This window comes from Podarcis liolepis, assembly GCF_965112155.1.
Source record: "Podarcis liolepis genome assembly, chromosome: 12".
In the NCBI taxonomy this organism is placed as follows: domain Eukaryota; kingdom Metazoa; phylum Chordata; class Lepidosauria; order Squamata; family Lacertidae; genus Podarcis; species Podarcis liolepis.
Window position 1 is genome coordinate 59,463,567 of NC_139563.1, and position 16,035 is coordinate 59,479,601.

Consider the following 16,035-nt stretch of genomic DNA (forward strand, 5'->3'; position numbering starts at 1 on the left):
GGGCCAGATCCGGCCCCCGGGCCTTAGTTTACCCATGGGTTAAGGTAAAGGTAAAGGGACCCCTGACTATTAGGTCCAGTTGTGGCCGACTCTGGGGTTGCAGCACTCATCTCGCTTTATTGGCCGAGGGAGCCGGCGTACAGCTCAGCATGGTCATGTGGCCAGCATGACTAAGCCGCTTCTGGCGAACCAGAGCAGCACACAGAAACACCGTTTACCTTCCCGCCGGAGGGGTACCTATTTATCTACTTGCACTTTGCCGTGCTTTCGAACTGCTAGGGTGGCAGGAGCAGGGACCAAGCAACAGGAGCTCACCCGTCGTGGGGATTCGAACCACCGACCTTCTTATCGGCAAGTCCTAGGCTCTGTGGTTTAACCCACAGCGCCACCTGCGTCCCTACCCATGGGTTAGATTCTGCTTAATTGTTGTAAACTGCTGCCTTTTGGAGAGCTTTATTGCTGCAGCTAAGCTGTGCGTATCCTGAGCTTGTTGTACTGGAAAGTAAAGGAGAATTGCAAATGGTAAGCATGTTGAACTGTAACAACAATGATGCCCTTTTTGCCACAGCTCCAAGAATCCAGAGGAAGCCGAGCTTGAAGACACCCTCAACCAAGTGGTAAGGGTCTTACTCAAAGCTGCATTCTGCATTCAAGTAATTCTTTTTGCAGACTGCTTTAGAATGAAAATGAATGAAGATTGAGAGAATTGTGGAAGAAAACTTATCAACATCTGTGCATATGTTTTAAACCATTTGTTACAACCCTTAAAAATAATTAAAGTGAACATTGGTTTGTATATGCTTACATTTATGTAAATTTATATTGTGCTACATGTTCTGAAAGATTTGAAGTGTTTGAAATCTTAAATGTTTTTAAAAGTGTTATAATATTTTAGTGAGCTGAAAGTTGAGATTTTGCCTTTGAATACTTTTGAATTGTTTGCATTTAGAAAATAATACTAAGAATACATGCTTTTTCCAGATGGTTGTCTTTAAGTATATTGAAGACAAAGACGTATTTCAAAAATTCTATGCCAAAATGTTGGCAAAGCGGCTTGTGCACCAGAACAGTGCTAGTGATGATGCTGAGGCAAGCATGATCTCCAAACTGAAGGTGAGCTGTGTTTGGGCCTCTCCCTCACCACCTTCCTTTCCAGGATTACACTGCAAAGCAGCCCCTCCAGAAGGGGCTAGAATACAGTTCCCATCACCCTGACCGTCAGCTGTGCTGGTGGAAGACAAATAAGGCTCCCCACCCCCACAGTAAAAGAATCCCGAGAAAAATACATAAGCATGCTGGTTGGATTTTTCTCTTTTTTATGTACAGGGATTCTTACATACTTCCTTTACTATGAGTTAGATGGCTGTAGAATAGTAATCAGCCTCCAAACGGCTCACCAAACTTTCTTAGTGAATGTTGCTGAAGCATCTATAGGCCAAAAGAGCCTCTACAAATTCTGTCACACAGCGACTCCTGGTGATTCGTTTGTGTGGCTGTGGCTGGGAAGAGCCTGCTCAGTGGCTGCCAGCCGGGGTCTTAGTTTGGGGGTTATTCAGGATAATTAAACAGCACAAGAACCATGAAGCTCTTAGGTATAGTATCAAATTCAATACAGTGGTGCCTCGCAAGACGAAATTAATTCGTTCCGCAAGTCTCTTCGTCTTGCGGTTTTTTCGTCTTGCGATGCACGGTTTCCCATAGGAATGCATTGAAAATCAATTAATGCGTTCCTAGGGAAACCGCCTTCAGACCAGGTCCGGGGACAGTCTGTCCCCGGACCTCTTCTGAAGGCTGGGGGGGGGGGGGGACACAAGGGCTTTTCTTCCCACCCCCAGCATTTTAAAAAACGCTGGGACAGCGGAGGACTTCTCCGCTGTCCGGGCGATCTTAAAATGCTGGCGGGCGGCATTTTAAAATCGCCCAGGACAGCGGAGGACTTCTCCGCTGTCCGGGGCGATTTAAAAGCCCCTGGGAAGGCAGGCAGGGGGGACAAAGACTTTCGCCCCCTGCCCGCCTTCAGAAGGTGTCCCCGCCCCCCCTCCCCGCTTCGGAACAGCGTTCCGAAGTGGGGCGGCGGGGGCAGGTGTCCCCGCCCCCCCTCCCCGCTTCGGAACAGCTTTCCGAAGTGGGGCGGCGGGGGCAGGTGTACCCGCCCCCCCTCCCCGCTTCGGAACAGCTTTCCGAAGTGGGGCGGCTGGGGCGGGTGTCCCCGCCCCCCCTCCCCGCTTCGGAACAGCTTTCCGAAGTGGGGCAGCGGGGGCGGGTGTACCCGCCCCCCCTCCCCGCTTCGGAACAGCTTTCCGAAGTGGGGCGGCTGGGGCAGGTGTCCCCGCCCCCCCTCCCCGCTTCGGAACAGCTTTCCGAAGTGGGGCGGCTGGGGCAGGTGTCCCCGCCCCCCTTCCCCGCTTCGGAAGAGCGTTCCGAAGTGGGGCGGCTGGGGCAGGTGTCCCCGCCCCCCCTCCCCGCTTCGGAACAGCTTTCCGAAGTGGGGCGGCTGGGGCAGGTGTCCCCGCCCCCCCTCCCCGCTTCGGAACAGCTTTCCGAAGTGGGGCGGCTGGGGCAGGTGTCCCCGCCCCCCCCGCTTCGGAACAGCGTTCCGAAGTGGGGCGGCGGGGGCAGGTGTCCCCGCCCCCCCTCCCCGCTTCGGAACAGCTTTCCGAAGTGGGGCGGCTGGGGCAGGTGTCCCCGCCCCCCCTCCCCGCTTCGGAACAGCGTTCCGAAGTGGGGCGGCTGGGGCAGGTGTCCCCGCCCCCCCTCCCCGCTTCGGAACAGCTTTCCGAAGTGGGGCGGCTGGGGCAGGTGTCCCCGCCCCCCCCTTCGGAACAGCGTTTTAAAATGCTGGGGATCGGGAGCGAAGCGCTGCTGACCCCCAGCATTTTAAAACCTTCCCGGGACACGGGGAGATTTTAAAATGCTGGGGGTCGGCAGCGCTTCGCTCCCGACCCCCAGCATTTTAAAACCTTCCCGGGACAGGGGGAGATTTTAAAATGCTGGGGGTCGGCAGCTAACGCTTCGCTCCCGACCCCCAGCATTTTAAAACCTTCCCGGGACACGGGGAGATTTTAAAATGCTGGGGGTCGGCAGCGCTTCGCTCCCGACCCCCAGCATTTTAAAACCTCCCCGGGACACGGGGAGATTTTAAAATGCTGGGGGTCGGCAGCTAACGCTTCGCTCCCGACCCCCAGCATTTTAAAATCTCCCCGGGACAGAGACTTCTCTGCTGTCCCTTGGAGATTTTAAAATGCTGGGGGTCGGCAGCGAACGCTTCGCTCCTGCCCGCCAGCATTTTAAGATCGCCCGGGGCAGGCGCGGGGGAAGGCAGGCGGGGGGGAGCAAAGACCTTTGCCCCCCGCCGGCCTTCAGAAGAGGTCCTCTTCTGAAGGCCGGCTGTGGGCGAAAGTCTTTGCTCCCGACCGCCAGCATTTCCCTATGGGCTTTCGTCTTGCGATGCAAGCCCATAGGGAAATTCGTCTTGCGAAGCGCCTCCAAAACAGAAAACCCTTTCGTCTTGCGGGTTTTCCGTCTTGCGAGGCATTCGTCTTGCGGGGTACCACTGTATGTCAGTGCTGACTGGTGTCTGCAGTCTCAAGTCAGAGATATTTTCCAGCCCTGCCATTTGGGTTTTTTTTTTAAAGACCTTCTACATGTGAAGCTCGTTCTCTGCCATTGAGCTACCACATCCCAAGTAAGCTCACAAAAGTGACAGTCTGGGCTTTTCTCAATTGTCTACATGCCTATGACAAGTGAGGTGAAGCAGCAATCCAACTTTCCCATTAGGTTTGCCTTTGAGGAACCCATTCTAGCCCAGTGACTGGTAGGGTCAAATTAACAAGAGGGGGGATCATAACACTTGTGTGTCAGTCTTCTGCAACTTGAGGTAGGCCTCAACCATGACAAGTTACAAATTTATTGCTGTGTGGTTGCTCTTTCTGTTGGCTTTGCTCTGTTCTAGTTCTGCTCAGCTAGGGCTGCCTTATGTCTGGAATTTCCGCCTTTTTAAATAGGTGTGTTTTGTTGTTGGTAGCTTCTACTATTGGATAATTTTGGAAACTGGGTCCTGCTGTAAGATGTGTGGGTCTTTTCTCCTCTCTCATAAACTGTTCTGTGGTTAATTACAGCAAGCTTGTGGCTTTGAGTACACCTCAAAGCTTCAGAGGATGTTCCAAGATATTGGTGTAAGCAAAGACTTGAATGAACAGTTTAAAAAGCACCTGTCCAATTCGGAGCCATTGGATTGTAAGTTAATCTAACTATTTGTTTTAAAACCTGAATGGTTGAGTAGCCATATTTCTTTTTTTTTATGTGATGAAAGTGAACAATTGCTGAAGAAATGACAATTCTTGCTCTCAAGAATAAGCAAGTGTTGGTAAAATGTGTTTGAGTCGAGCAAAGTGTCTCGTGCCAGAGGTGTCGGTAGTCTTGTAGGTTTGGTTAACTCAAAAGTGCATTGGACCTACTATTTGTGCAACTGGCTCATATTTGGTGTAATTTGGCAAGAGCCACTGTAATTCAAAATGTGATCTATTAGACCCTAAGTTTTAAATATAAGCCTATTTAATCTTCCCCAATACATTTTATTTGAAAGAACAGAAAGCTCTGTTTTTATATATTCAGTATATAAATACTGAAAGAAAGAGTGTATATGTGTTTTCCTTTTTTCTCTTGCAGTGGACTTTAGCATACAGGTTCTGAGCTCTGGATCGTGGCCCTTCCAAATGTCTTGTGCATTTGCTCTCCCCTCAGAGGTGGGTGCATTAGTGTTTTAAGCTTGCATTTCCATTTACATGAGAGTTGTAATCTGTGGGACGAATGAATGAATGAATGAATGAATGAATGAATGAAGCAAGCCAAGGTGCTTTGTGCAATTTACAAAGGTGGCTTCCCCGCCTCCCACATCTATGAGGTGTACAGTTCAGTGAGCACTTACTATAATGTGTTCAGTCTGGATGAGAGCCATCTGTAAATTGCTCCTTAAACACTTGAAATGGTGGGGTATTAGTGGGTGGCTGTCACAGATGTAAAGCAGACCAAGAATCATAGAGTGGTAGAGTCAGAAGGGACTTCCAGAGTCATCTAGTCTAACTCCCTGCAGTGCAGGAGTCACAACACCCCAGAGAGCTCCGGGGAAACACATTTAACTGTGATGGCGTATGGTCAGATTTTACAATGAATTACTGTTCCAACCACTTCATTTCGGGAACAGTCCAGTTTCAGCCTGCTTTCTGTACTAGGCAGCACTTGAATCTCTGCAGTCAAAAGAAAGGGAACTGTTGCCTTCTGTGTTCTTGCTTTTGGACTGCCTTCCCCAATAAGAGCCAGGCAGTTCTTGCAGAATTGCTGGTGGATATTCATTCCACCACAGTATTCACAGTAGTGGGAAGTGGAGGAGGATGTCGGGAGGAGTCAAAGTGAGCAACTGGCTGGAGAGTGTAGCTGTAAGGGAGGTGGATGAAACTATATTTTAAATAGGATGCTATTCTGAAACCTAAGATACCCTTTTTATTACGGTCAGTGACATAAGCTGGGCAGTTATGTTAGATCAGGAATCTGGAACTATAGTAACCCTGTGTAAAGAAGGCATATTCTGAATGTAATTAGGTCCCTTAATTAAACTAGTGTACAGTGGTGCCCCGCAAGACTAATGCCTCGCAAGATGAAAAACTCGCTAGACGAAAGGGTTTTGCGGGTTTTGAGCTGCTTCGCAAGACGAATTTCCCTATGGGCTTGCTTCGCAAGACGAAAACGTCTTGCAAGTTTGTTTCCTTTTTCTTAATACCGTTAATACAGTTGCAACTTGACTTCGAGGAGCAACTCATAGAACGCGGTGTGGTAGCCTTTTTTTGAGGTTTTTGGTGATTTTTGAAGCTTTTCCGAAACTTTTCCGACACCGTGCTTCGCAAGACGAAAAATTCATTAACCAAAAATAACTCGCGGAACGAATTAATTTCGTCTTGCGAGGCACCACTGTATTTATTCGGAACTGTCTGTCTTCTGGTCTGGGTGGATTCCAAGGGGACTCTCTCTCTCCAACTGTCTGGGTAAGCTGTAATGGAGTAAAAATATAAAGGGAGAATTCTCTTGCTCTCTTAAGTCAGTGGCTAATGGCAGCAGGTATTTTGAGGGAAGTCTGAACTCAGCGGGGCAGTTGAGGTACTGACCTTAGTGACCTCCGGGCGATAAGCCCTTGTTGGGAACCCAGGGAACATCATAAAGGCTTTTTCTGTTATAGTGCAGGAGCTTACTGCAAATTGTTTCAATTCTATTACATGCATATTGCAAATGCCCTTTAGTTTTTCTATGAAGACATGCTGATAAAAGGTCTAATCTGGTTTTAAAACTAGGTTGGTAAAATAAGGCTGAAAACGTGACATTTACATGGCTGTGTTTTTGCTTTGCTTTGCAATATGTAGCTGGAGCGCAGTTACCAGAGATTTACTGCTTTTTACGCTAGTCGCCATAGTGGAAGAAAACTGACCTGGTTGTATCAGCTCTCCAAAGGGGAACTGGTTACCAATTGCTTCAAAAACAGATACACTTTACAGGTAAGGTGCACCCTTGTGCTGTTGATACAAAGGTTCTACAAGTATCAGTAACTGAGTATAGAGTTCGTAGGATCATAGGATTGTAGAGTTGGAAGGGACCCCAGGGTCATCTAGTCCAACCCCCAGCAATGCAGGAATCTCAGCCAAAGCATCCAGGACAGGTGGCCACGCAACCTCTGCTTAAAAACCTCCAAGGGAGGAGAGTCCACTAGCTCTTGTGAGAGTCAATTCCACAAATTTAGAAATCCGTACTTGACTGCTGCTCTTAGAGTTACGTTTGCATATGGAGAGCAGCTTGCGGAAGCTGCTATATCTCCCAGAATAAGGAAGTATGCAGGCTGGAGTGAGGTTTGGTTTGGTGCAAAGGAGTGAGACACAGGAGCTGCAGCTCTCCCCAGATTCATTTTTATGCTGCCCGTTAATGGTTTGAATAGCCACTTTCTACTTTCTTCTCCCTCCCCTGCATCGTTCTCCCTCCTATAAGGCTCTTGGCCGGCTCTCCATAGCAAAGCCCTGAGCATACACACGCACCCGTGCACTGATTTTAGAGGAGTCCTTGGCGAAGGCTGCTCTCTAAAGCCAAAATAGCTGACGCTTCCAGCTGGCTCATTTGAATCCATTTGTTTGATAAAAGCAGACATATCCAAAGTCTGTTTTGGATGCCCTTAGAAAGGGACTGAAACGCAGACGAGCTCCTCTGTTCATTTGTCTGCTTTGTGTCCTGAGGCTCTTGGTGGGGAGAAAGTCTTTTGGAACATTTCATGAATAGGCTTTTATTCATAATCCAGATTTTAAAAAATGATCAGTACCTAGGAGGAAGGGGTTTTTAAAAATAAGAATTTGTACAAAAAGCAGAACAGCTGAGTCTAGGAGAACAGGTTTGTTCTAGAGTTTGCTTTTTGTATGAAGCAGTAAAATCATTTCTGAGTTGCTTAAATTTGGATTTTATTTCAAAAAGAACATTTGTCCCATTTTTTCCTCAAAGGCATCTACATTCCAAATGGCAATCTTGCTGCAATATAACACAGAAGATGCTTACACTGTTCAACAACTGACAGACAGTACTCAGATAAAAATGGTAAGCGTTTGTTACGTTCGCAGTAGGTTTCCCAAGCATTTGTTTTTGCTGTAGGCCTCTGGAAACCCAACAATATCCTCGCTTTTATTGCACTCTTGGAGGCTTTTTTTTATTCCAAAATTTATATCTTGACAATTTCGTCTTTCATTTTAAAAAGAAAGCAGGCTTCCTAGCTCTGATGACTAATGGCAGGCTAGAAAGACATTAATATGGTGAAACCTTCAAAGCCATAAAAGGGTTCTTGTTGGATTTGGTTGAGGAAGGTAGAGCTGGAGCGCCCTGGATAATAAACTCTTTGACCTATCCCATATCTAGTAGAAGTGAAGTAAAATACTTAATCTGCACCATTCCACTTTTGTGGAATTTTATATTGTTCATTTTATATCTGGCCCTTCTTCACAGTGCAGAGCCCAGGATGGCATTTTGCTTTTCTTAATTTTGTCTTTCTTTAGGGTATAATATTTGAGGGAGGGGAAACCTAACACACTAATGCACCTATGCGCTTGCAGAGAAGCACTCTGCTTTCTTCCCCATCGGCTGCAAAATAAGTATGTGTGCTCCTAACTATAAATGGGATGAAGGACTAATATTTCCCCCTTCCCTTTGTCTTTTAGGATATTTTGGGACAAGTTCTACAGATTTTGCTAAAGTCAAAGTTGCTGGTAAGTCTTCTTGATTTGCTGGGGTAGGATGTGAGAGAAATGATTTGTTGACAACTTTTTCCTGCATTGTTTCTTTTGTTTGTAGGTGTTGGAAGATGAAAATGCAAATGTTGACGAGGTGGAGTTGAAGCCAGATACCTTAATAAAACTTTATCTTGGTTACAAAAAGTAAGGAAGATCAACTAATATAAACCATTTATGCATAACCATAGAAGATTTCTTTCTTAGAACTGTGTAATTTGTTGCAGTATATTTTTAGAATTTGAAATGCTGTTTCACAGTGAATGAATTTTGAAAGACCTCGTGAGCGCCCATTGTTCTGTCCCAGCTCCTGCCAACCTAGCAGTTTGAAAGCACGTCAAAGTGCAAGTAGATAAATAGGTACCACTCCGGCGGGAAGGTAAATGGCGTTTCTGTGTGTTGCTCTGGTTCGCCAGAAGTGGCTTAGTCATGTTGGCCACATGACCCGGAAAAACTGTGTGCGGACAAATGTTTACTCCCTTGGCCAGTAAAGCGAGATCAGCGCCGCAACCCCAGAGTCCACGATTGGACTTAACTGTCAGGGGTCCTTTACCTTTACAAATTTAATAAATAATAATAATAAAATTAATGATTGGGGTAAAAAGCCTTTTGAATCTGCGAGAAGACCTTCTGGCATTCTCTTGCCCAGGAGCACCTAGGCAGGCAGTGGCCTGGGAGTTGGAGAGGGAGAATGAGTGGCTGAGGGAGGGAGGGAGCCTGTGTGCTGGGGAGGGGGGAAAGGAGAGGCTGTGGTCCCCCCAGGATGCCTGCAGCCCTCGGCCAAAGGAGAACATTCCTCAATGCACCAAAGTGAAAAGTAAAAAGGCAAAGCCAGTAAGTGGAATAGGGCTCATACATTTTTTATCTAGTAAAATTTCTAGGTAGTTCTATAGTTGTTGTTTTTCTTTATCTGTGTGTTGTAAAGTAATTTATCTGCCTTTCTCCTGGCAGCAAAAAATTGCGAGTGAACATTAATGTGCCAATGAAGACTGAGCAGAAACAAGAACAGGAAGCTACACATAAGAATATAGAGGAAGACCGAAAACTACTAATCCAGGTGACTTGGAATAGGTAGCTCAGGAACTTGGAGCATGTGCAGAAGTTCTGAACATTGCTGATCTTTATCTAGTGGGATTCTCTTTGTTCTCATGGCTGGCAGAATTATGAAATAATTTTGCTTTTATCAGAACTTACCTCTGCAGTGGTTAATATTGGTGATTAGCAAAGTGAAATTACAGAAGACTCTTTTTGGAGGAGCCCCACAAGAGCTAAAGGGGCTTCATTCCCAGGATTGTAACATATTGGGCAGAGGTTTGTGTCAGAAGTGTACAGATTCATGGCTATAAGCAGAAAGGAAAATGCCAGAGTTGGACCCATTGCTCCATCTCGCCCTGGTCTGTTCAGAGAGGCTCTTGAAAACCTCCAGTCTTTCCCAGGCCAGCTGCCTGAGGCCCCGGATTGAGCAGGGCCCTTTTGCACGCAGAACATGCCTGCTGCTGTTCAGGTGTCCATGGGACAGAATGCAGTCCTGCAGGATTTAAATACTTTTTATAAAATGGTATACAATGCTCGTTAAAATGGCAGTGAAAACATTTTAGAAACAGTAGACATAATAAAATGAATACCAACAGTTTTTAAAGCAAATGTACATATAACAGTACATGTCTGCTTCAGCTTATCTAAATAAACAGACAAAAAGGTTTTTTGAGGCAGTAGAATGGCGTCACTTGCCCAGGTATTTTAGTGACTCCCACATTAACTTCCAGCTCTCCGTCCCAAAGGGCAGGTTCCTCCAGGCAACAGCCAGGGGGGAGGTCAGTCTCTTGACTAGATTGAGGGAATTGCTCATTGATCTTGTGGGATATCTAATGCAGAGCTGGCTTTTAAATTTACCATATATACGCAAGTATAAGTCGACTTTTTCAGCACATTTTTTATGCTGAAAAAGCCCCCCTTGGCTTACATTCAAGTGAGGCGGCTGGTGGCGGCGGAGGGACGAGTGGCCTGAAAGGAGCCCTTTCTCACCGTTGGACCTGTCGCCCGCCTCTTGCAAGGGCAGGCACAGGAGCCACGATTGGGAGAGGCACTGCGCTGCACTGCGCCTCTCCCAACCGCGGCTCCTATGCCTGCTCTTGCGAGCGGCAGAGGGACGAGTGGCCTGAAAGGAGCCTTTTCGGGCTGTTCCTTCCTCCTCCTCTGCCTTTGTCACCACCACCAGGTTTGTGGTGTGGTGAACAGGCTTATACTTGAGTCAATAAGTTTTCCCAGTTTTTTGTGCTAAAATTAGGTGCCTTGGCTTATATTCGGGTTGGCTTATACTCAAGTATATATGGTACTTAATTCAGGTGATATTATAAAGGAAATATTCTGCCATCTAGGAATTTTAAATTGTGTGTTCCAAACACATAAGTGAGCAACATTTAAACTGCAGTATATAAATTTTATGAAATAAAGTAAGAAGGGGGGAAATCTGTAAAATTGGCCATTTCTGCTGAAATGTTCCTACAGCCAAATTGATTTGTTTTTCTATAAAACACGGTCTCCATAATAACAATTGTGATTGGTCAAAAGTCTTTGGTAACCAGTGGCTGATCTTGGATGACTAAAACGATTCTCTCCCCCCCCCCCCTTTGCATGCTAGGCTGCCATTGTAAGGATTATGAAGATGAGAAAAGTCCTGAAGCACCAGCAGTTGCTGGGAGAAGTTCTCACACAACTGTCATCAAGGTTCAAGCCACGAGTTCCAGTAATAAAGGTTTGTCTAAAGAGCCATCTTGTAGTTGGAAAAACAAATCTTTCTCCTGAAGTATGCATCTGCAGCTCTTTCCACATACAGAAAAATAGGGATTAGCATAAAATATACCAAGCTTCAAGTAGAATTATGACACTGTCTGATCCTGTTTCATTATATTTCAATGTAAAACTTTCAGCAACACTTTAAAGGGTGCTTCCACACAACAGGTTTCCATAGTGTCTAATCTCACATCACCTTCATCCAAATCACGGCTCATACTATGCTATTTAAATATGGATTTTCTGCAGCAAATCCAAGAAATAAAATCAGCATCTGTAGTCTGTGCTTGTCTAGAAGCTGGTTAGTGCATTTTTGGTGGGTTGGTCACGTGTGGCTACAAGTTCTGGGTGACCTCTCTCTCTCTCTCTCTCTCCACACTACCAGTTTGCTCCTTCTCTGGACACAAGCTGCCCAGTCAGTGTAGACAATACGGAGGTAGAGCCACGATTGCTAGAAGGCAGCTTCGTCTTGCATTTCAGTGCTCGGGGTCGTGGGGCAGTGGCAAGGAAAAACTGCAATTTTGGCAAACTGACCTAAGGAGCAGATGATTGTTATTATACCCTCACATGTAAAACCATAGGATTCAAGGGTGTGCTTTCTTTTTCCCGTGACTGTAAATTCTTTTTTGGATATAGTAAGCCCTCAACTTACACAGGGGATCGCGCCTAAAGCCAGAATTGCGTATAGTCAAAATACATTGGTAGCAATGGCAGGTGGGATTGCCCAAAGTCTTTTTCCCCCAGATGCCCACCCTCTTTTTATTTATTACTATTTTGCCAAGCATGTGAAAATGATTGCGCACAAGCTAAATGTGTCTAAGTTGTGGGCTGACTGTACTCCTGTGCTGCTCAGATGAGACCCAGCAGAAGCCTCTGGCTCCATGCAGTGCCTGCTGCGCTTATGTCGTCTCTGAGGACATTTAACTTGGTTCAGACTTGGGATGCTGGTGCTACTGCCTCTAGCCTGTTCCCCCTCTATTGCTACCTAAGTCCCATTAAAAAAATACTACAGTACTGAAGTTGTACTACAGCATAGTGCTGTAGTTTACATACTGTATTTTTCTGTATATAAGACTAGGCTTTCCCCCTAAAAAATAATGTCCAAAATTTGGGGTCTTCTTATACACGGATAGATCTCGCCCCATTTTCTTAAATTGGACTCCCCAAAAATAGGTGGTGTCTTATAGACAGAAAAGTGCGGTACTTTTTTCTTTTTCCTAAAATGGCTATGACCAATGTCACATCTTTCTGTTTTCAGAAGTGCATTGACATTCTAATAGAGAAGGAATACTTGGAGCGAGTGGATGGCGAGAAGGACACCTACAGTTACTTGGCTTAACGGTTCTCAGCAGCTGTCTGGGTGGCAAGTAGTTAAGTGATTGAAGAAATGAGAACAGAACTTGTTGGCCTGCTGCCGTCTGGACCTCCATTTTTATAACCAAGACTAGGACTTCCATCTGCCAGCCTTGGAATTACATCAGACCTGCTCAGGATTGATACATTTCAAGTATGTAAATATGGACACCAATGCCATTTAACCTAATTTAAGAACAGAAAGGAATCTGAAACCTCCCTTGGGGGTTGCATGCTACTTGCATTTAAATCAATACATTGGCTATACAGCAACAGTTGTTGCCAGGCAGCATTTATACATACATGTTGGCAGCAGTTTGAGAGAGTCTAATTTGGCCCATGTGTAATCTGCTATAAAATCATTTGTATAGTGTGTTTCATTTTTTAATGTGTGATAAATAAAAACTTAAAACTTTCTGTACAAGTTGCATTTGGTTTTATTGTTAAGTTCCATGAGTTCTTTCTTAAATGTAAATAAAAGGTATAATTATGAAAGCCAGATAAACTAGTCCTGTTTTGCTTTTCGTATTGCTTCTAGTGATATCAAAGTCTGGTTGCAGGTACTGGAAAAGTGAAGTTTGCCCAAAACTTTTATTGCAATGTGAAAAGTGAGAGGGAGTTTAAAGGAATATTTCCTTGGCCAGAAAATCCACCTGCCATCTGAAATTAATATTGGTGTTACAAATCCACCTTTTCCCAATAATCATGCCCTTTCATAGAATCACCAGTTATACCCAGGTGGATGAATACATCATCATAATCATCAGGTATGGGGGCATGTGATATTTAGCATATGTGGGGCACACAAGCAGCTGCCTGGCCATATTACACACACTGGCTTTAAAGCCCCAGGATGGTACTGTATATGGAAACTCACCATGATTATTTACAGATACAGGGACATGTGACATGGCATTACAGATGATTCAAACTTCAAGCATAGTGACTCATGACAAGATGCTATGAACACAGTTCATGGTCATTCAGAGACAGCTTTGAGCAATTCTAATTTTTAGAAATTTTAAAGTTTGTCAGTTGCATATAAACACTGCATAGAAATCAGGTAGAAATTTGGACCTAAGTTAAAATGATTTCAGTTTTTAATAGTAAATCTATGCCAATTAAGATTGTTCAGGTTATTGAACTTAATGGTTGGAGCATTCTTAGTGGATGATGGTCCATCAAAGGGGCTATTGTGGCTACCTAGCGTACAAGGCAGGAAATGCACACAGATTCAAGGAAGTAGGGCCACTGAAGTAGGTCCATTTCCTGCTTTTTATACGGGCAGCTGATTTTTTTAAGCCTCTGCTTTTTACTTCAGTCCTTATAACTAATACTGTGTGTTTCATGATTCTCAAGTGTGTGTGCTGACTTGGCAGCAGCCACACTTGTTTTTAACAGCTTAATGGCAGCTGCCTCATTCTCTAGAACAACCCTGGTCATCTGTGAGGCCTGCTATGGTGGCTGTCTCAAACACGGTTGCTGTGATACACCCAATCTCATTGCTTGGAATAAGGCTTGCTGCCACCAAAGGTAAAGGGAACCCCTGACCATTAGGTCCAGTCATGGCCGACTCGGGGGTTGCGGCGCTCATCTCGCTTTATTGGCTGAGGGAGCCGGCATACAGCTTCCTGGTCATGTGGCCTGCATGACTAAGCTGCTTCTGGCGAACCAGAGCAGCGCACGGAAACACCGTTTACCTTCCCGCTGGAGCGGTACCTATTTATCTACTTGCACTTTGACGTGCTTTCAAACTGCTAGGTTGGCAGGAGCTGGGACCGAGCAAAGGGAGCTCACCCAGTCATGGGCATTCGAACCGCCAACCTTCTGATTGGCAAGTCCTAGGCTCTGTGGTTTAACCCACAGCACCACCCGTGTCCCTGCTGCCACCAAAACACACTGCAAATTTGCCTTTTCTAAAGCAGCAGCTGCTTCAGCACTTCATTGATCCTTCCAGTAACAACAGGGAGCCTGTCATGAACCTGATGCCTCCCTTCCTCCTGTTTTGTTTACTACTACAGAAGTACTACAAAGGTGGAGGCATTTCTTGGGGCAAGCTCAGCCAAATTGTGCGAGTCTACCCAGATTCTGCAGCTATCCCTTCTTCAAGCTCCTATTATGTATCCTGATGCCTGCTCAGTTCGCCCAAGTCTAACCAGCCTGCTCCTGAACGTCAACAGCCAGTGCCTTCCTTGGAGGTTTTTAAGGAGAGGTTGGATGATTCTGTGATAATACACAAATCTTTGGATATTCTGGGAAGATTTAAAATTAGTTCTTATTTGTTGGGTGCTTTACAGAGATGACTTCCCAAAGATGCATTTGATAGTTTAAGTTCAGTGGATAAATGTCAAATGTCACAAAATTATGAAAACATTTATCCTCTACAATCAAGCAGATGTTTAGGGAGACAAAGTCAGCTGTGTGATCAAGGACAGCTATACTTGAGGCCCTCACTGCTCATTGTGCTGTTGATTGAAGATGGGAAAAGGGATGAAAATTGCAAACCTGTAAGAGTGATGATAGAATCAAAGTTGGAAGTGACCCCGAGGGTCATCTAGTCCAACCCACTGTAATTCAGGAATCTTCAACTAAAGCATCCAGGACAGGTGGCCTTCCAACCTCTGCTTAAAAAAATCACATGAAGAGTGGTTACTGGTGAAAGTTTCATGGGGGTTCATGGATTTGAACCTATGCCTCCCAAGCATGCTGATTCTTGTCATCTTAGGTTGAATCCACCCCGGCTGTAAGCTCAAGTATGTTTTTGATTCAACATTCTTCCTTTCTGGAGCCGGGACAGTTTGCTAGCAGTAGCTGCAAACGATAGTTACAGGCTTTACTACAGGAGAATCAATTACATTCAGTTTGATCTGTCATGGTGAGTACCTAACATGAGCTTTTTCTCACCCAAAAGCTCAAACACACTTTCATCCAGCCTTGGACCTGGATTAATGATGGAAGTAGACCACTTAAATTCAAAGTTCAAGTATCCTTTATTCAAGGTTTAAAAATGTACCATACTGCATTATTGCAAAAGTTCAATGGTACAAAACAGGGTTGCAGCTGGTGAGAAGGCAATAAAAAGTTGATTTAAAATTTGTCACTATAAATTACAGGTACAGTACTTTGCAAATTCTGCATTTGAAATTGCATCAATTCAATCTTCAAAAAAATTGCCCACAGTACTAGAAACTCCTGAAGATAAGGCAGCTGTTTTATAGAAGAGGTAGTTGGTATCAAGGGATCTCCATTTCTCTTTCAATGCCTACATACTTGAGGGCATCAGCCTGGCTGTATCTGAAACAAAGTACAAAATGATTTGTTAGATTTAGGAGTTTCTAAAGTGTCAAAATAAAAGGAAAAATAAAGATGAAAAGCAATTTGTCTGCAAATTGAGTTTACCACTCAAAACCTCTACATAAGTCAAGTCAGATTAGCAGGGCAGTTGTGGAAGACCCCAGACTGGAGCAAGTGCTGTTGGGTGTCAGGACAGAAACATTTTCTGGGTGGCACAGAAATGACTCCTGTAGTCAATCATTTCTGTCATCTGCTAGTTCTTTGGCTACCACACTTTCGGCATTTCCTTCTT

At 45.1% G+C, this 16,035-nt stretch overlaps 2 protein-coding genes and 1 long non-coding RNA gene across 12 annotated transcripts in view; 2 read left to right on the forward strand and 1 right to left on the reverse strand.

The window, feature by feature from the left end:
- The window catches only part of CUL1 (cullin 1), a 45,885-nt gene extending 32,937 nt beyond the window's left edge, over positions 1–12,948 (forward strand). For all 3 annotated transcript variants that reach the window (XM_083468782.1, XM_083468784.1, XM_083468783.1), the window contains 11 exons: positions 569–617; positions 982–1,113; positions 4,119–4,236; positions 4,669–4,745; positions 6,411–6,542; positions 7,528–7,620; positions 8,235–8,282; positions 8,368–8,450; positions 9,255–9,360; positions 10,945–11,058; positions 12,355–12,948. In XM_083468782.1, the coding sequence (XP_083324908.1) occupies positions 569–617; positions 982–1,113; positions 4,119–4,236; positions 4,669–4,745; positions 6,411–6,542; positions 7,528–7,620; positions 8,235–8,282; positions 8,368–8,450; positions 9,255–9,360; positions 10,945–11,058; positions 12,355–12,435 (1,033 nt within the window). In that variant the 3' untranslated portion in view covers positions 12,436–12,948. The remainder of the gene's footprint in view (positions 1–568; positions 618–981; positions 1,114–4,118; positions 4,237–4,668; positions 4,746–6,410; positions 6,543–7,527; positions 7,621–8,234; positions 8,283–8,367; positions 8,451–9,254; positions 9,361–10,944; positions 11,059–12,354) is intronic.
- LOC310690225 overlaps positions 1–16,035 on the forward strand; it is a 121,304-nt gene that overhangs the window by 39,265 nt on the left and 66,004 nt on the right. The gene's annotated exons all lie outside the window — the stretch shown is intronic.
- EZH2 (enhancer of zeste 2 polycomb repressive complex 2 subunit) overlaps positions 15,421–16,035 on the reverse strand; it is a 70,357-nt gene continuing 69,742 nt past the window's right edge. For all 8 annotated transcript variants that reach the window (XM_083468789.1, XM_083468792.1, XM_083468787.1 and 5 more), the window contains one exon: positions 15,421–15,743. In XM_083468789.1, the coding sequence (XP_083324915.1) occupies positions 15,683–15,743 (61 nt within the window). In that variant the 3' untranslated portion in view covers positions 15,421–15,682. The remainder of the gene's footprint in view (positions 15,744–16,035) is intronic.